The following is a 22,035-nucleotide window of genomic DNA, read 5'->3' on the forward strand; positions in this document are numbered from 1 at the left end:
TGCCCGCGCATCCAATGACGCAGTGCCACTTTGATCTCGAGTTGAGCACTTACGAAAGCGAGATCGCTCAATCTATGAGCGCGTTAGCATTTATTTACTATCGAATCAGCAATTCGCTGGAATGCGTTCCCCGCGAATAAGTTGAAAAGCGCTATCAATAGCAGCTTTACTAGATTCGATTTAAAAAGGTACGCTAATTCTCCTATTTGTTTACGGTGTCGTTTTTAAATCCAGTCGTTTCTCTACTAAAGTGTGCATATGAAATTTAATGAAAAGAACAATTTTGCTGCAGTACCTGAAAAATTTAGCTGAATGCAGATCTGAAAATAATTTTCTTGAATCGCCAAAATAATTACGTAGAAACCTCAAGCATAATAAACACACTGAGAGAAAAATGTAGAAGTATTACGAGGTAGAAATATTACGTTTTCTTTGATATTTATTAGTTAATTCAATTACGACGATAAAACATACATTTCTGTGAAATATATTTTGTTAATTTAAAAAAAATACATTATTTTCTAGGAATAAAACTTTAATTCGCCGTATTTAAGTAAAGATTTATTACAGTGAGATATATGTTTTACAAATAAATCTTTAAGTATATACATACATATAACATATTTCTTAGTGCAGTGTTGCAAAAAATGTTGACATTCTAGCAACCAAGTTTAACCGCTTTTTATAATTATTTAAGTCCAACAAAATTACTTTCAGACCTGCATCTAGCTAAATTTTTATCTGCAAAACTATCTTCGTGTAAATTTAATAAATTTCCGATGTAATAAATAGATTTAATAAATTTCTGTGTAGTGCCGAAGGTGGAAATTGTGGATGAGCATGGCGCTACGGCTGGTGACAAGTTCTACAAAGCAGGTAGTACAATAGAGCTGAAGTGTGTAGTCAGCAATATACCGCAACCCACTGGCTATGTCACGTGGCGACACGGATCTCGTACGTTAAATTACGACACGACTCGTGGTGGCATCAGGTAAGCAATAGACGACATAATATTTGGGTACTGTGAGATCTTAAATGTGATGCAATGTAATTTCGGTGATACATTATTAAATACTGATTTGTAATTATCGGCTTTGATCTGTATTCGTCGTTACTATGTATATTATCTGTTTGATGTGTAGCACGGTGCTTAAATATAGCTAGTTAACATTCTGGTAATTTAGTCGACGGGAACTCGATAGTTTATGCAAACTGCATAGGCATTCTAATTGCCTTGATAAAGAATGGTACGTCTGATGAATTTTGAAAGGCTTCTATTAAAGTTCTCGAGCGATGGTCAACAATTGCGGCGGCTTCTGGGCGTATGTGACCTAATTGGTTATAGATATGGCAGCATTCATGAATTTCAAACAGCGCTTCAGACAGTATTTGATGTTGTCGGTTTCGTAGAACGGTTTTTTTTTCAATCAGCGGTTCATCGATAAAACAATTTTGAAAATTTTCTGAGACGTAGCGCAATACAGTCCCTTTATCTCGCTGTTTGCTGTACTTGCTTCGTTTTTTTCTTATGATTAGTTAGTTTACGTCATACACTTGTCAATTTACACCATAATAACTTGATAATAATGCGATCTATCAGAAATTAGCAATATCATGGTCGATATTAAATCTGAAAGAAAGGATGCGAGGTACCAGGTGAACTGTTGACAATTTAATCATTCTCGAAAACACTCGATTATAGTGGGCCGATACACATAATGAACGAGCTCGTTGCTTGCGCTAAATGCAAGCAGCGGGTTTTGAATAAAACATACGAAATTTTAATTACAAATCAGGTCACAAGTACGATTAGCAGAAATTAGGCCGATTAATTGAAATTAGCTGCGGAATTTTATTTTAGAACAATTGAGAAAAACGCTTTGTATATAATATTATTTTATAATAAATATAATTAGTAAAAAATATTTGATTAAATTCTTCAGTAACAAATTTATTTTTTTTAAGTTGTTAATTAAAATTTTAAAATGTTTGACCAATGTTATCTCGATACTTTTTTTTTTTTAAAACAATTTTATAAATGAAATAACAATCTAATTTTTACAACAAAAATCAGAACGAAAATTGATATTTATGCATTAGATCTGCATTAAAAAAAATATTACATTTTGTCATCTTTGATAGCACACTGTCTTTTTTAATAGAATTTTATATATTTTGAAATTTGTGAAAGTATTAGACGATAATTGAAACAGCGCTTTCTAAAAATTTTGATGGCATTTAAGACAGCATTTATAAATCAAAATTATATCTATAAACGTAATGTAACGCGGATTGCAAGATGCTTTCGTGTATGCACTCTTAAATATGTTTTGGTTGTATAAAATTTGCTAAAAGTATTATCGCATAAAGTCCGTGCCACGTATACATAAGGTAGTAAAACGTAAGCAGTAAACGAATCACCCAATTCACAATAGAGAACATAAGGTTATTGTCTTACCAATTCCCTTACCTCGCAAACACAATAGAGTGAATAGAGTAAGCCTTTAGCCTTAGAAATTGACCAATCATCGATTATTCTTTTCACATTCGACTGTGATTGATCAATTTCTTAAGGCTTACTACTCTATTGTGTTTGTGGGGTTACCGCTTATGTCTTACTGTCTTACATTTTTGAATTTCTAGCTTTTTTAATATGATTATATTAATTTTAATTATTTTATCATTATTATTGACAGTATCTTATTCAGTGCGATTTTTTATTATTTGTTTTTTAATAGGAGAGTCAAATTTTGTAGATATATATAGGGAAGACAAATTAATTAATATTTCTATAATTATAATGATGTTTTTAAGGGTAGTAGTGGGGTCTATATTAAATTTGAATTAAATTCTATTTTGATTGTTGTACAATTTATTTATCTTTATTAGAAATTATATTTAAAAAAAATTTGTTTAAAAATCAATATCAGCTAAAGTCAGCAACGCACAATGCATAATTGTTTGCATTTTATAATAATAAATTACTAGAATTACATCACACTGAACGCAGGATTTCTATATATAGATAATTTACTAAAATACAAGAATATATATATCATATGCCGCTGGTTTAATATCAGCTAACAAATTTTTGTCATAAATACGCTCTGCAAAAAGTAAAACAAATGATTTGGCTTATAATGGCTTTATGCAGCGAAGTGACCATATTTTACTGTAATTTTAGATAAATAACTTTTAAACGAGTAAGTGGCTCCAGATGAACTTTTACACGAATATTTATTAATACATATAACCAATTTAATTTAATTTATAATGCTACTTATCAAATTGTAATTATATACTTCAAAACGTAATTTTACATAAGAATCAAGGCAGACAAAAAATTAATTAAATAAATTTTAAATAATTTTAAATAAGAATTATGTGTAAATTTTATATAGACATATAGAATAATAATAATAAAACAATATATGAAACTTTTATATTTTCTTTGAGCTATGATACATAATCCTTAATAACATATTTGATTTTTTCATAAAATTTTATAATTCCAAAAAATGTGTGAAAGTATTAAACGAGAATTCAAATAGAGCGTTTTCTAGAAATTTTGCATAAGTTGGCATTTATAAATAAAATTACATTCTTTTATTTCATTCAACGTTACATTTTTTTAATTAGACGTTGGATAGATCGCGTAAGATGTAACAATTAATTATTTGTTTTCCAGGCAAATACACGCGAACGACATAGCATAATGCGCGAACTAGGACAGCGTGTAGAATGCGTGCGCAATTTATTGAGTGCATTCTATTACCCTTTGATTACCCCTGGTAGACGGTTTTGCGAGATCGTTAAACCGAACGTGTCAAATGCAGCGCTGCAAATAAACGACGTTCGATCACATCGTCGTCTATCGTGATTACTGGCTTGCTGGATCCTATAATGACATGCAGGCTTTCCTCGTTTGTGAACCATTATGAAAAGACTGTATCATCGTATCTTGCAAGTTACGGTCGCTATACCCTGAAAACATTTTCGCAAGTGTTCCGTAGATTATATAGGGAAAAATAATCAAAATTCACACTATTTGTAACCTTCGCGAAATAACCGTAGGTTAAATTTATTACTTCACCCTTCACTGAAAAAAAAGAAAGTTTGAGAATAGCTACTAAATGTACCTTTGGTGAAAATTTATTTCAGAATTTTTTGTACAAATTGGACGCTTTTCAGAAATACTGAAAAAGTCTACATTCTTTCTCATTATTAGAATTTTTTGTATACACAAATTCTGAAATATTCTAAAATTTTTAAGATTGTATTCTACAATTTCTGAAAAAACACTTTAAAACTTTTGTAGATTTTATAAAATTTATCAGAAATCATAGAAAATTCTAATACAAAGCTACAAGTCACAAACCGGATGGTAGTTGTTAACAATTAAAATTCATCAAAATCTAATACATGTAATCTACAAACGTTTCGACCTTTATCGGGTCATCTTCAGTGACGTACAATATAAATTCGTAATTAACTATTCTAAAACATCTTCACCGTATCTTTATATATCAATCCTTCCAATAATTAGCTGGTAAATCATGACAATTAAAAAGTGCCTTATTGCAACTGACTGTACACGTTATTAGGTCGTTTTGACTTACAAAGGTCGATAGACGTTAGTTATTCCAAGACTAAAATTATAATATAATTAAAAAAATTAGTCTAACAAATTAATTTACAGTCGTACCTTAAGTCATATCTAAAAACTAGAAGCCCAAAATATCCCAATTGTAACAAGTTCACAATACATATCAAAAATTGGAAAAATTATTCATCGCCACCAAAAGGAGATCGTTATGTTTAAAAATTCTTTTAAGAACACACACACACACACACACACAATAAGAACACAAAGCAAGTATATGTTAAGCAAGTGAAAAAGAAGAGGAAAGAACGTGAAGTGGAGAGGAAAGAAAGGGGAAGCGTTAGGATCTGGAAGCGGATAATAATTGTAAAATCGAGAGAGGAGTCAGAAAGAAATTCGGTATCGCTCTGCTTACTTAAACCGTGCTGTTGTTTTTTTTATATACACTATCTCTGAAATTAATCTTTTATTATATGACGATTTTACTATTTAAAATTTTAACGTCGTCCCATTTAAAATTGTGATCATGGCTCAAGCGATGATTCGAAATTACCGAAGGGCAGCCCGTTCTTTTGTTAATGTCATTTGCAATGTTCATTAATTCTAGTTTTTAAATATCGTTTAGTCTGTTCCACGTATGTAGCGTCATAGTTATGGCAAGAAATCTTGTAAATAATTTCTTGGTGAGACATGTAATTCAAAATCTTTACCTCGAGTGATGTATTTCTACCATATAAGATGTTGAAAATTGTAAAAGCTATTTTTTTATTAATACCAGCAGCAATCGAGATGAAAGATTCAGAGATGATCTTAATATACGGCACAATAAAATATCAAAAGTTGACATTATTATTAGAATGAAATTTAATTCTCTTGTCTGTATACTAGAAAAAATAAAATTAAGAGGATAACCATTATTTAGCAAAATCTGAATAATTTCTATAAAATTTTATTGGTGAAAAGTAGCATGAGACAAAAGTAAAATTCGGTCAACCATATCATAAATAACGCCTTTCTTGTGGCACAATGGATGGTGAGAATTAAAATAAAGAGAATAAAAATAATTAAGTAATCTATCTGAACAAGTTGATTTTTTGTATCGATCGAATATAATCGCATTGTTTTTAATAATGAAGAAATCATAGAATAAGATATCTTGTAATATTTCAAAATTCACATATATGAAGAAATCTAGAAAAGATGTAGATTTTTTCGGCACATTTAAAAAGTGTCCGAATTTGTATAAAAAAAATTTTTTTTAATGTGAACAACTTTTTTAATGTTATAAAATTATTCAGAATTTTGAAAAATTTTGAGAAATATTTTTATCAGTTTGGTAAAATATTTAATCAATGGGTTTAAACAAAATAATAATAAAAGTTTGATATTAATTAAGAAAGTTAGATAACAATTAGAATAAACGAAAATAATAATTAGAAACATAAAATGATTTAGAAAAATTAGCATTTAATTAATTATAATTATACATATTAATCGAAGTTTAATTGAATGTATTGCATCAAAGATTTCATATCTCAACTTGATTATTATTAAACTTTTTTCAGTGCTCTAACTTCAAGTTCTGATTTGCCATTCTAGGAATGTATGTTAGTTCTTTATTACATTAGTTTCTTATCTCATCTAACTTTATAGGCTTGCACATTTCTATCTACTTGTTGATGCGAAAACTCTCACTGGCTGCACGTTAAACGTCCGAGGAAGCAAGGTTGATATAGAAGGCAGTACACCGGTGAAGTTAGTTAGCAGTATAATGTTATTATGTTCTACACATAGCGTTACACTTCACTGTCTCTAGTACCTCGTACGTAGCTTGCCGACCTCCTGTCTATTACTCTTCACCTTAGGCGTTCCCTAAGTTGGTCAAGTCTGTGAGTGCACGATCCGAGCATGCATCGTCAACGCGCGATGCTAAGCTCAATGTAATCAAGCTATTGTGGTAATAGAAAAATCGATAATAACGAAATACGTTGCGATACGTGACATCCAGTATTGGTTGTAACGTAGTTACGGAAGTTTTTTAAATTCTACACAGATTGTTATCAATTGTTATCAGTACAATATTTCTGTCTGCAATTTGAGTCTTTTTTGGCAACATTTCGCTCTCAAATTTCACCTTTATTTTTGCTCAAATATCAACTTTTTATTAAATAAAAGCTTGAATATTTGAGCTAAAAAATTATTTAATTATATAATAGAGATATTAAAAAGTAAACTGAAATTCTTTTTGAAAGCGAAAAAAGGTCAGCTGTATGAAAAAGATTGTAAATGAAGGGAATAAATATATGATTGTAGACAAACAGATGTACTACCATCTGCTTGCAGTCGATAGATAAGATATTAACGTAATAAATTTAGAAATAATACATTTAATCTCGTGGAAAGGAATTGCAAAAGGATTAATTAATGTAATCACAATTGACGCTTTTTGATATTAATTAATATTAATTAATATTGATATTCGTATTAATATCAATATTATATTAGTATTAATATCTGATATTACTTTTAATAATTTAACGTCACTCATAGTAGTTACAGTTTCACAATATTCTAATAATACCAAAAATGTTTGTAGAGATATTGGATCATTAAGCTTTATGGACTCAATTATCTTTATCTTTAGAAGGAAGTACAATAATAAAATTCGAAATCGAACGTTTCTTTTGTTAGCTTAATAATGGATTTCGAGGTAATACGTTATTAAAGACATCGATAAATATAAAGAGAAATGTATTGCACATTGTACACAATGGTATGTCATTGGTCGACGCCCCGATGCTCGTTCGTAATAGTGATACGTGCGGGCTGATCCATTACTCGGCAAATCAATTAGGACACGGGCGTCGTAGCGCGGAAAAAAGCGTGACGAAAACAAAGCATTTAATCGGATTTTGTTTTATCGGCCGTACACGCTGAAGCCACGGCGGCAAATATTTCATGGCAACAAGGGAGACACTGTGGTGTTCCTTTTTTTATATCAGTGTCCGCGATAAAATAGGCCCCATATTTCAAAATTCTATTCCGGTCATGGCTTTTTGTTATTCTCTTTCCGAAATAACGCCGCCGGAATGTCGATATCATTACTCGGCCTTCTGCACAATACTTGAAAGATTTAAAGAAAAAGTAGTACAAGTGGATAATATTCGTATCTATAGCGGAGTTGGGATATTTTTCATTCATTAACATCTTGAAAAATATTATAGGCTATTTGAATAAATGTGATACGCGTAATCTCTTGTACGTATAACATGAATAATATGAAGTATTATTATAATATAAAATATTAGCTTGGGACAAAAGTTTGTAACGCTGCTTTATTCGTATCATGTTTCCTTTTTTAAAAAAATGTAGCAACAAATAGCTTTTAACAGAGTTACGAGCAATCAAAGTTACAATGCTCATTTATTTTTATCTATCATAACTCAAGGACAAAAAATCTTATAGGAATTTTTTCTTAAACTTTACCCTAAAAATATGATAGTTGTGGTACTGTATGCAATACTTTAAAATTTTTACCATGCACTTCAGTAAAATTAATCAAACTTATTTTATACTTTATTGTAGTTTTATAAATATAACAATAAATGAGAGACAATTACGTTAAAAATTCCTCGAAATACGATGTCGTCCCACGATTACCATATTTTCAGGATAAATTTTAAGAGAAAATTCTTATAAAATTTTTTGTCGTTGGCTCTAAGAAAAAATTCTTTTCGTGTATAGGAACATTTAAACAAAAGATTTTATAGAGAACTTTTAAAGCTTTTACGCCAGAAAATCAAAAATTTTTACAAATTTTTTTTGAACACAGGCCCACAAAATGAGAAGAAAATTTTTCATTTTATCTAGCTTGTAGCTTTCTATATGTAAATATTACCAGACTTATAGAAACTCTAAAGTAATCTTTTGAAATAAGATAGAGATAGTATAGAGATTTTAAGTTTTAGAATTCTTTTGGTATCAATTTAAATTTTGTTCATTTTTAACAAAGGTACAGCTGTTTGAATTTTGAAATAACGCCACGAACTTTTGTTCCAATTATTATGATAATATGAAATAAATTACATGAAAACGAATGATAAAATAAAATTTGTAATTAAACTTTAATAATCGTTTGCCTTCAACATTAAACAAGAGCAAAATAAAGAAGATATGCATGTATTGATTCTCTGATCAAAAGTTCGTATGTACCGTAAACTTTTATGAAACTTACGGGATGACTTCTTCATGGCTGCTGTATAGAGTGGGTTGTATCGCGCGAAAACACTGTGGCTGTGCAGCAAAACAGAGATGACTGTATTCAGAATATGTTATAAATAAATACTGCGTGTTTCACGAAGTTTTTCCTGTTAGTTTCCATCTGCGTGATGTAACTTTTAAGTTGTTCCTATTTTCCACGATCATATTCCATATTACGTTCAAATATAAGAAGATTTTCCATGAAAAATGAAAATAAATCTGACGCGTTAAATTTACCGATTTCCAGCTAAAAGTAAGGTGATAAAAGAAAGATACAAACTGCCGACTGTGATTTTACAAATGTTTTTCCTTCTTGTTTTACTTTTTTATATGTATTGTTAGAAAACAAATTCGTAGCATTACGAATTTCAAAATTCAAGCAACTGTAACTTTATTAACAACAAATAAAATTTACTTAAAATTTTCTTAAAATTAACTTAAAATTTCTACTTTCGAAAGATTGATATGTCTTGAGTTTTTGTGAGATTGGTAATCTTTACATATAGTAAAGCTAGTAAACTACGAGCCAGATAAAATGGGAAATTTTCTTCTCATTTCGTAAACCTATCACGTTCAAAAAAACTTGCAAGAATTTTCAACTTTCTGATGAAAAACTTTAAAGTTTTCCTTACGAAATCTTTTTTTTAAATATTGGAAAGATTTTTTTATTATTTAGTTACCATTAAATAAAATGAGTATTTTGACTTTAATTGCTCATAACTCTTAATGATTAAAAATCACGGTATTGTAATTAAAAAAACTGCAGATCTTAAAGCTGAAACTTTGTTCTATCGATACATATAAATGCCAAAGTTTTTTAAAAATATGTATACATGATACAAATAAAGTAGCGCCACGAACTTTTATTCTAATCCAATATTTTTTTGCAATAGAACTTTTTTTTAAGCAATTAAGTTCTATACACTTGCATTTCTACGCGATGTTTCGTTTATCGATAATACTTGATTTTAAAAGATTTGTGACCGTGAGACTTAGTTAAAGAGGTTAAAAATTTATTGGATTGCTAGTGACGACGGTATAGTCCCTAGGTGATAATTGCGAGCACAAACTTTTCCATAATTTTATAAAACTTTCCCACAAAGTACGATTAAGGGCGAACAGGCGCTTTCCTAAAGTTAGACCCGCTTCTCTTTAAAGGAGGTGTTTATTGGAACTGTTATGCATCCTCTTTTGCATTTTTATGGATAGTCTTTGGCAGTAACATGGACCCGTTTTTCTTACTCTGCGTGATGTGGGAATATATTTTCACGTTGGCAGATCATTGCAGCGCAACGAGCCGCTAATAAAAACCAAAATGAATATTCATAATGTTTGCGACAAAATATTATGATTCTTCTTTTTAAATAAAAGAAGTTTGTTTTTGTATATTTTTTGCTAACAAAACGCTCAATGATATAGAAATACAGGAAAGTATCTCTCGCAAATCTCATTTACTATGACCGGCATACTAATAAAATAATTAAGCACGCGTAATGGATTTAATTTAACGTGACGACATACGTAACGCGATATACTGCATACTGCAATGAATATCCAATAGATATACGAAAACTTGCGTAACATTAGTTAATTTATGCACTGACGTACACATGCATCAGTAATATGCAAATTAACTGTATGAATTTATAGAGTTATAAAGGACAATATGCCATATTTTTTTTCCACTACATCATTTTATATTTATCTCTTACGTGGCTTTAATACCGAAATATTATTATCTAAAATAATAGATTTTTTGGAAATTTAGTTTAAATTGGGTTTTAAATATATACATATATATATAACGTATTTTTGTATCAACTTTTAACACGACTAGATTAATTTTTCTTTTCTATTAGTTATTTATATATGTATAATATATGTAATTTAGTTGAACTTAACTATATTTAAGCGAATTTAATTAATTTATTAATTGTGACAGTGTCCTTATTTGAACGTTGTAGTTCTATAACAAATATATGTAACAGAAAACGTTTGTGACAGAAAATATTCTTCGTGGCCGAATGTTTGGCAAGACTCCAAAGCAATTAGCAATATCTTTTTTCATACAAAATGATTTCTGACAATATCGCAGATATCTTTTATGTTTTTTTTCCCAATTTGGACATTATGAGTGATTAAAGTGATACGAATTCTGTTTTTCTCCCTTTAGGTTGGGTTATTCTGCCTTTTGGTAAACTTCAGCTCGCTATCTTACTCTTTTACTCTTTTATGCTCTTACTCTTTTAATATTTTGTTTATCCAATAGATAAATTACCACACAGTTTATCTAAAGATGAAACAACCGGCCCCTCGTTTAATAACATTATTTACAAGATTTTGTCCAAGAATATGGAAACTGTTTCTAAATTAATTTTTAACGCTATGTCTGAGTCTACTATTAAAATATTTCCATCGAATCCTATATAAGAAAAAAAACTTGAGATTAAAAAAAAAGCCATCAAAAACTAAGGATTTGTAAATATAAAATAACAATCAAATTTTAGAAATAAGTTTGTGAGAGTCAAAACGCAGTTAGTAGTGTGCAAATCATTAAAACGAAGTGTCTTTGATAAAACCTCATGAGTATAATGTGTGGTACCGTGATTACGAATGTTTCAGCTCTGCTTTGAGCCGTCATCAAAGTGAGCCCGAAACGTTTGTGATTATGGTGCCACACATATCGCACTCATGAGGTTTTATTAAAGACACTTTGTTTTAAATGATTTGCGTACCACTAATTGCGTTTCGATTTTTATAACCTCTTTCTAGATTTTGATTATTATTTTATATTTGAAAGTCCTTATATATTTTAATTATTTGTTATTTTATATTCCTTATAAAAAATGACATTTTTTTCCAATATGGTGAAGTTTTATTTAAATTAAAAAATAAATCAGAAAAGCGTTGTGTGTAATTTTTGTTTTTATATGTTTTTTTTACATTTTGCATCAATTTTACATTTTCACATATGCGTATCATTGGTACGCCTAGCATATTTTTATCCAGTATCTCTGAACATTTTTCAATTATCAATATTATCAAATCTTGATGGAAATATTCACCTTGCTCTACTTGTTGTACCTAAAAAGTATTATACCTTATCTTAAAAATTGACATACTATCTCAAAAATGTCATATTATAATAAAATATCTTAAAATATTTTAACGGATTTTTTCTGGCAGCAGATTTTTTTCTTACACTAAAAATTATTCGAAAATTATAAACTATAGTGTAATTAGTCCTGGAAATTGATTGAATCAAATTTGAAATTATTACATTGGTTAACTGACCTCGACAAAATTAGCAAGTTAAGAATGAATAAAACATGGGATTATTATGGCTACTAGTAATCTCATCGATCTGCACGATTAATTTTTTACTTACGCAACACATTTTTCGAAGTAATAATGTGATCTCTATATTTTAAAAAACATTCGCATGGCTGCTGCATAATAGTCGATCAAGTTGTTTAATGAGGAATACAAAATCCAATCCGAACAAGTTTTACTCCGTGCTTGCACGTTATCCAATTTCTATAAACGAATTACGACGCGGTTAAATTGCACTGTGTGTAATCGCGTTAATGCGCTTTGACGGTTAATGGTGACATTGATTAACATATGACACATTCATTTTACTTTTATTTTGTCTTATTTTATGAGCGGTTCTCGATTAATTATGTTTGTAATATACCATGACATAATATAAACGCAGTCAGAGTGGTGTGTCAATACTCATGTATGTATGTCTTTCAGTTCCGTGTTCATTTCATCGGAAAAGTTTATCCCGCATACCTTGGCGCTTTGAATAAGAATTCTTTGCCTTCCTTCGTCATCCAATTATTGTAAGAATAGTATTAAAATGTGATGAAACATGAAACCATTATTAGTTGTGATGTTGCTTTAACGAAGGTGTCTTCTTCTTATTCACGTAATATTATTATTCACGCTGCATTTCGTACTAATTTTAAGCGCTTTGTGTCCCTACGGAATTAGCAGGAATTTCTCAGAGAGACGTCGGGCTGTCACTACCTTCCGAAATTCTCGAGAAGAGGCGGCAATTAACAAAATTTACATAGTCCTATTGAATAATCGCGTTATCGAGTTGTCTACGAAGTACCCGTTGTGTGTTTGTTTCTCACTTCCTGTCTTTATCTGTACTCAGCGATGAATACATTTTTAGGTTCTCTTATTTAAACAATCATGCCACGTTTGTTCACACAGAATACGTGCACACTGTTAGATACCAAAAGAATAGTAGTAACTCAACTCCTTCAGTTAAATAACATTATGTTATTTTTAATCTCTATATGTGTCAAAATGTAAATCACTCCATTTCTGTGCTTAGTTTCGATGTAAACAACGTCTATATGAACATATGCACTAATAAATAATAAACTAAGTTTAAATCCATTTAATACATTCCCTCGAGTTTGATTGTTTAACTCGACTGTTTTAGTTAAATTAATGACATATTATATAGGAGTAATGGCGATCTATAGAAATGATTGAACTCAAATTGAACATAATTTTACGTTATGAATTTAACAGTGTATAGATTACGCATTTCCTGATCTTAGCATTTGTTCTGTTAGAAAGAATTAAATTATATCTCTCTTTGATACTTGAGAGAGACAGAGGGAGAGAGAGAAAGAGAGAAATAATTAAAGCTGTCTCACAAACAAAACCGGGCTTGCTGAAGTAATTTAAAAGTAATCTAAAAATATATATTTTTATAAAAATTGTTATATTATAGATTATATTATATTTAAAAATTTAGCTAGATATAGATTTGAAAAGAAATTTTATTAGACTAATCAAAATAATTATGTAAGATACTCAAGTTGATTCTTAAAAAACATTACTCATCATGCTTGACTTCCTACACAAAAATTTTGATAGACTAACGAAATTATTGTCAGTTTGGTATCTAGCTAAATTTTTAGATATTTCAGCAAAATCATTTTTTTTCATGTTTCTAAAAATTGAACTATCCATCAGATCTAAAAATAATTTTGTTAATCGTCCATTGAAATAGTTATATACAATGTTTAAAATATTGCTAGAGAATGTTAGACCTTTTTACAGCATTGTTTATTATACATTGTTAAATTCATAATGTCAAGTTATCTTTAATTTGAATTATTTTTTTTAAATTAATAGAATTTAACTCAAGAAAGTGTATCAAATTTAACATAAATTTAGTTTATTATTTGTTGGGTGAGCATGTTAACATGATTGATGTTTACTTTGAAACTAACGATGGAAATTAAATGCATTGATTTACATTTTGACATAAATGGAAGTTAAACATAACAAAATATTATTTAACTTAAGGAGTTAAACCATTGTTCTCCTTTGATAACAGTATATTTGAGATTTCTACGTAATTATTTTGTTAATCTAACAAAATTATTTTCAAATCTGTACAAGTATATGTATCTGTACTTGTATATCTACTCAAATTTTTTAATGCTTCAGCAAAATTGTTCTTTCTCTGTTCCAAATCGATAGTGATAACTTTATAGGAATGTGCAGACTATTCTTATTACATCTATGGTTTTTCTACAAGAGAAAAAAGTAGAATGAAATATCATCTTGAAATAGAGATAGAAAAAGGATTATGGTATCTATGCGAAGTGCGAAACACATTGTCTGTCGAAATATTCACTGTGAAATCTCTTGTCACTGTATATGGCATTCAATTATGGACTCGGGTTCAACATTGCTAGAGGATTTGCCACGGGAAACGTGTTGTATCTTCTATAGCTGTAAGTCAGGTTCGTATCCGTTTGATTGATTGTTACTCAACGGATTTTAGCGGATCGATACCTTGCATAATAAAGCAAGGATCACAGCTTAATCGTGATGTTGGATCTACTATCATTGATTTTCTTAATGCTGATATTTTAAGCCAAGAGTTTATTACTCGATGAATATTTAGGCGGAGCGCAGGAAAATCATGCGTTAATACTAAGTGTTAATTAAAAGTATCGGCCACTTACGGCTTTTAGAATGATGTATCGTCGAGAAAGTGAATTTTACATAATGCGCGAAAACGTAACGTCGAACATGTATACTTAATTTTAGTTTTATGTCAGGTAAACACGACAATGCAATTTTCTTCTGTGTCGGCGAGTATCGCGATTTAACGCCGTTCAAGCGACTGCAGCGGTGCGACACGTTATGTCGATTTCTTCAATATTTTCCCTTCACACGCAGTTCTATCTTTGCGTCGCCGTAAGTTACGTGCATATTTCGTCGCTGAAAGCTCATATGTATATTTATGCGAGCATATTTACCAGAGGAAGAACACGGCACTTCGCCCGTTGCACGCCCATTTACACCGGGTGAGTTCGTTGTGTACCTTACTCGCATCGCGCATTCGTGGATGACTTCCAAAAGATGGAACGGGCAGAAATGACACGGAGGCGTAACGAGGGAGTGAAGAAGGCGTGAGTGGGTGACGGGGTAGGTGGCAAAAAAAGGAAGGGAGCGAAAAAATAAAAGAAAGGGGGCGAAAAAAAGAGAAGAAGAAAAAAAAAAAAAGAAACAACGAGCACATCTTTCCTCTCTCGGCTTCCCGGGCATACCGTGTGTATCCTCTCCCGAGCAGCGCCCAGGGAATTTAATTCCATTTTCAATTTACCTAAACCCCTTTACGCAAACTCCGCTACCGACGTCGAGTACTTTTGGACTTTTTCTACTCTTTTCTGCGTGCCTTCCGTCCGCCGCTGTTACGTCCCACCCTTATTCGTTCTCCGTAGCGTGGCTTTCTTCCATTTGGGTTCGTCGAGCGAAAGGAGGCACACGTTTCCGCCACTTCTTACCCCTTTTACGAATGTTGCATCACGAATCTTCGCTGAGGTCTTGAATAAAGTCGCTTGGTAGACGAAAGTGGGAGAAGGGTTTGGCTGAATAGATAGCAGGGCCACTTGGTTTTAACTACCTTTTATGCAAAGATGCCTTCCGGAATCCACATTTCGACCGTCCACTTAAATTAGAGTTTTATCTGACCACGGACTTGACCACCTCTACTACGAGATGTCGTGCGTTAATTAATTCGCGGTTCCTTCTCACTTCGGCAATGATCGTTACCTATGGATGTAATGGGCATGGACTGCGCATTCCCTGAACTTAACACCTGTGCTTCGTTTGAAATAATTGAACATATCAGTATCTCTCTTCAACTCGATAGTTTAATGAGAGGGAGGGATGGAGAGAGAGAGAGAGAGAGAGAGAGAGAGAGAGAGATTCTATAACGAAAGTTTAACGATTTTTATCGAGTCTTGATCGTCTAAATTCGCCATAGCTAAGATAAACGTCAATTTTAAATATAATATTTAAAAATAGAAGAATAGTTAGCACAAAGGCATTATACATATACATTAATATTATAGTCGAGATAGTACCATTATACGCTCATAATCGCTGATCCTCTTCATTGGATTCTATTCGGCCATTTATAACGCAATAACCGAATACATGTGTGGTCAGAAAATATTTAATATAAACACAAAAGTCGATTAGTTTTGTTAAAAGCTTTCACAAATTTTTAATCCGCACTGGGCGGTTCTTTTAGTATACAGTACAGAAAATATAAGACTAAATACTGATATCAGTAGTGTCCAATTTAAATATAATAAAATCAGTAACATTAATTTTTTTAAGGACAACATCGTTTTGTCATTAAAAAAACAATTCTTCTATTGCTTTTGCTCAAAAATGACTTGTAAAATCTATTGATATCTACTCTATCGATGTACATTGATGAATACCGACATACAACCTTTCTGATGATCAGATTAGATGTTATGTTCAGGGAGTTAATATTAATGCTATTTGTGTCAATCTTATTTTATGTCTAATAAATTATTAAGCTAAAATGACACAAATAGCGCATCTCTCCGAATTTACTTTTAACTATATCATTTCAGTATTCAATGCTACATGTCCATTTTCAGTTCTTAACTGTAACTAGTCTGCAGATCTTGAATATATCTTGAATATATCTTGAATATATCTCAAATTTATCCTGAATTTATACTGAATTTAATTTTAAAGTGCATGCTATAAATCGCCATTATAAGAGAATTAATTTGACTGTACATGACAGTTTTGTTTTAACTCTTATTATAATAGAAACCCTAATTCAAGCTATCTCACGCTTTCTAATTATGAGCCAAAGACAACTTTCTAGAAATGCAATTTATTCTTATTACATTACCGCAGTAATATTCTTCGTTTCTTATTTCTTTTCGTTTCCAGATCGTTCACATTCGATAGATTTCAATGTCGACTTTAGTTACGTACGCAGCTGCATTTCTCGTTGTATCGACCGTATCGCTTACGAAGCGCATCGTTTGTTAGTGCTTGCACGCAATTACTTGGTAACGTCGACGAATCTAACAGGTCCTCGATGAGATAGCATTCCGAGGGCTAAGCATCCTACGTGCCGAAACACATGAACGCCTCGTCGATAATGCCGGGGTATACAAGGTATACCTTCGTTCTTCTGGCGTAGGAAGCGTCCGTGTTTAGAATTTTCAGTAAACCTGCCAGTTGATAGATTTAAAGGGACTTCGCAAGGATAAGGGAGAAACAACAAGTACGTATTTCCTTACGCGGAGACACGTAGTGGCGCATGATCAGAGTCAGACGACGTGATCTGTGACAAACGCGTATACTAACTGTAACGAGATTTATAGCGAGCTTGGAAGACGAGGTACAAGTTCCAGTCCAGAGAGAACAGGTGCTCGATAAATTCACGAGCGGATCGCAAATGCGTCGTTACAGTTTACCCGGTGGGGAAAAAACTTTCGTAAATTGTAGCAGGTATTCCATGGTAAACTCGTTAGACCCGGTATACGATACGGGGGCGGCTTGTAACGTCAGCCATTATTGCGTCGAACGAGATAGAAACATACGGTTCTTTTAAGCCATTAATGGCTATGGAATTTCCAATCGAGCACGTTTTCTGTCAAGGATGTTTAACGCGGCCATTCGCGCGAATTTCGTTTCGCTATCGTTATTTTTACGGGTCGTTATTGCATCGCCGAAAGAGCGCGATGATATATAAATACAAATGTCAGCGCCGACGTCGGGGCAAAATAAATTTCGTCGACACCGCGCGAATAAAAAGTTTCCGCCCGGACGTTGGACGTGTGATTTGATCTCTCGTGTAAAAACACGAGCTGCTTTTGGATTGTTAAGTGACATAAATATTCGCGATAAATGTCTGATAAGTAATATTACACAGCCCGCTTTGCGGCTGTCACGCAACCTACAAGCTTTTGTTTTTCGATCATATACGCACCCACGCGATCTCGCTCACGTACAATTTTGCCAACGCATTTGTTGTGCACATAAATAAAATTTTATTATCTCAACCATACGAATTACAGGAGAATCGATAACAGCATAAGAGGTCTTTTCCTTCCTCTCGTAAAAGACTTGCTATTCCCTTCCTTCTCTCCTCTATATTCGGCAATAAACATCTTTATAGGAACGATGAAAGCTTCGCTATTTTCTGGAGAAATAATCGCGCTCACGCGATCATGCTGCATTGCTTTAGGAAGTTTGATACACCGAGAGCGTAACGGCCATTATGGCCGTGTGGCTGCAACGGGATAAGTTTTATTGCAGTTTGCGTTTACCGGCAGCGACAACAGTGAGATTAGGCAACTATGAGCTATGAGATTAGATGCCGAATACGACCTGTCGCGTAGTAGTTAGCGCTCGTACCATTCAGTTATAATCTATGACATTATATACGCACGCATACGTATATGCGCACATCTGTAATCGGTTGCAATGCAAATAAGTTCAGATTTAGTAATGCAAATAAGATACTCGAATTGTCGTCGCGCGCACAAGATCTAATCATTCCCATACTCAAATCCCTTTAAATCAAATAAGTGCACTGGGAGCAAAAGTTTTTGGTATTTGCGATTATAATTTGTGTCATTTGTGATTATAATACACGTTATCATAATTATGGTTATTACTGCTGTAATATTATTAATAATAACTATGTGTAAATTCTATTAACAAATATGAGTATATACAGTATAGTTGGAATGTACTGAAAATTATTTCACAAATTATAATTATTATTATATAAAAATAATTGATATAATTTAATTATATTATATAATTTGTAGTTATTTTATTGCCTAGCCATATTTATTATTAAACATCTTAACAGTAATAATCATAATTATAATATATGTATAATTTATAGTCAAACAAATATTAACAATTTTTCTGTCGTTGTCAATGTAAAGAAGCATCAAATACAATCGAGATGTCTAACAATATTTATATATAAAATCTTAAATACATTTTTAAATAGTTATACAAATTGCGCATTGATTATTATTGAATTTGAAAAGCAATCGCAAATTGAAGCTGGAATAATATTATAAATTAAATTGATCGTTAATTTAATAACGATGTTAAAAAGAAATCTTGAAACATTACACAAATGAAAAATGTATTTAAAAATTTACATAGAGATGTTAAGCACCCTAGTTGAATTACTTAGTTTTAAAACGAACAATATATTATGCATTAATGTATGCACTTAGTATACGTTAAATTAAATTGGAGCCAAATTTAATACATTTCTTAAAGTTAAGTCATTTAACTCCATTGTTTTAATTAAATTAACGACACATTGAGCAGAAGCAGTGGATGACCCATAAAAATGTTTAGAAATAATTCAAATTGGGTATAATTTGACATTATGATTTTAATAATGTAATGTAACTTATTTCATTAGAAATTTGAAGAATTTTATTCAACAAATATGAATCTGACAGATTTGAAATAAGACATACTAAAAGAGATTATGAATGATTACGATTCCGTATTTTGCGGAGATTAATTTACGAATAAATTTATATCGGAGCGCGCAACGTTTTTTAACATTACGGTCACGTACGCTCAAATTATCGACTGCCTGGCTCATCGATAATTAAGGTCGTGAAACGAATATCGACTCGTCCCTCGTACTTTAAACCAAAATGACATCGAGTGGGTCCATTTAACGGGAATAAACTGTTTCTTTCGCGAGTGGTTCGCTATGCCGGGATCGTTAGTCAGATAGAACGAGTCGCGTCTGGTTTGCTTGGAGTAGACACTTGAGACCAGCCTAGGTATCGCTGGGCCACGGGTCAATTGTTTCCCCGGTGTAAACAGGTCAGAAATAAATCCCAGCTTAACGCCGGGCTTAAAAGCTCTTAAAGCGTGCTCGTTCCCCCTCGCCTCAATTTATCCCCTCGTCCTGCTATCGTCGATTTTCCACCGTCTTCGCTCTCGCCCCACTTCACTTCCCACGTGCATCCACTGATTCTCATGCACTCGATCGCCCTTTCCCGCGGTCTTTGGCTTTGTAGCGATCTCACAGGCGACTTCATCAAGCACGTTTAATCGTAGCAAGTATCACGTACGAAGGCGATACACCTTTGACTAGTCCGCGAAAATTGAATAAAAAGTATCATTTGCCGTTGATGAAAAAGCGTAAGCGCCAATCAAGAATGATATTTTTGATACTTTAATCCATAAAATACGAGAAAGAAAGTCAAAATCGATCAAATTTTGGGTGTTACAAATAATAAATTATATATTCTTTTATTATCAATCAATTTATTCCAGATATAATTGCGAGCCGATAACATTCGGTTTCGACACAATCATTCTGAAACGCTAATAATCCCCCCTAAATTAAATTATAACAGAAAGAAAGAAAGAAAATAAGAAATTTATTGTGAAAAATATTTTTTTCAATAAATTTCTTACTTTCTTTCTTTCTAATTTCATTTTGGAGGGATTATTAGCGTTTCACAAAATGATTGTGTTGAAACCGGATAAGCTCGCAATTATATCTGGAATAAATTGATTTAATAAAAGTACATATAACGTATTATTTGTAACAATCAAAAATTTGATCGATCTCGGCTTTTGTTATCGTATTTGACGTATGTCACATATACGGCCGTGCTTAAAATTCTTAATATGTTTAATCTATAAACCTGATCATTTATTGGAGAGTAGACCGCGCAATAAATTAATTCAACTATTATGCGGCAAAATGCATACGTCGTAACTCTTTGTTAAAATAACTACAACGATATATGCGCGGTTACATGGCGGATGGATGTGGGACGTGGGATGCTGTGCAGCGGAAAACAAGTTATGCGTTCGCACCGACTTTTAATATATGTAATTTAGCTGTGCGCGTTCTGTCCCCCTGCTGTTATTAAAAGAGTACGAGAAGGAAGTATGAAAACCATCCATCATGGACAATAGAGCTGGCGTGGTGCCACCGACCAGAGACGTTTTAACGAGGCTTCAAATCCAGGGACTTCATTTGCTCTATCACTGTATTTTTTTTATACCTCTGATTTTTTTGTGTACCTCTTTAATGAAAGGACAGCGGAAAAATATGTCGCGAGAGAAACTCTAACTGCTCCAGTTCTCTTTCCCTTTCACAGACCGTGCGCGCTTTCATGCTTTGTGCTCTCCGATAAATATCTGACACGTTCAACTATGGTGACCCTAACAAACGTCTAACAAACAGATCCATTTGAAACGGCCTGTGTTCTAACACACAGTGCAATGGCGTGAGATTCTTCGCTATGATAACGCGACAAAAGGGTCGCATAATTGACGAGGTGCTTTATCGAAATCGCTCGTACCTGTAGCAGACAATTTTCCCGGTTGGTACGGATTAAGCTGAGAAATACGCTGATTCTACTTCTAAACGTGACAGTGGAGAGGAGACGGGAATAATTGTGAGCTTGTATCTTAATTGTTTTTAGTTGCTACGCTGACATTAATGTCGTTCGTAAACAATGCACCGCTTTCCGCGCTATCAGACTTCTTGTTTTATGCGCCATCCACGTGCATTATGATCCACGTACCTGTTTCGTTTTTCCTTCCGCGCTCATAATTCCTTCGCGATACTCTTTCTTTTCATTTACGTGAGATGTAGAAGTGATCACAGTGTGATTGAAATTTTAATGAAGCAACTTAATTCCTTTCTGAATAGATAGATAAAACATTTACGTTTTAAAGAGAAGAATATTTTATTTTTAGCATACACACACATATCGCGTTGGTAGAGAAATGACTTATCAAAATTAGCAACTTTATATATATATATA

General features: G+C 32.2%; 1 protein-coding gene across 1 annotated transcript in view; it reads left to right on the forward strand.

Annotated features, from left to right (window-relative positions):
• LOC108751810 (immunoglobulin superfamily member 10) overlaps positions 1–22,035 on the forward strand; it is a 184,364-nt gene that overhangs the window by 128,826 nt on the left and 33,503 nt on the right. The window contains exon 6 of the mRNA XM_018492226.1: positions 814–991. Within this exon, the coding sequence (XP_018347728.1) occupies positions 814–991 (178 nt within the window). The remainder of the gene's footprint in view (positions 1–813; positions 992–22,035) is intronic.

This window comes from Trachymyrmex septentrionalis, unplaced genomic scaffold (assembly GCF_001594115.1).
Source record: "Trachymyrmex septentrionalis isolate Tsep2-gDNA-1 unplaced genomic scaffold, Tsep1.0 scaffold52, whole genome shotgun sequence".
Taxonomy (NCBI): Eukaryota; Metazoa; Arthropoda; class Insecta; order Hymenoptera; family Formicidae; genus Trachymyrmex; species Trachymyrmex septentrionalis.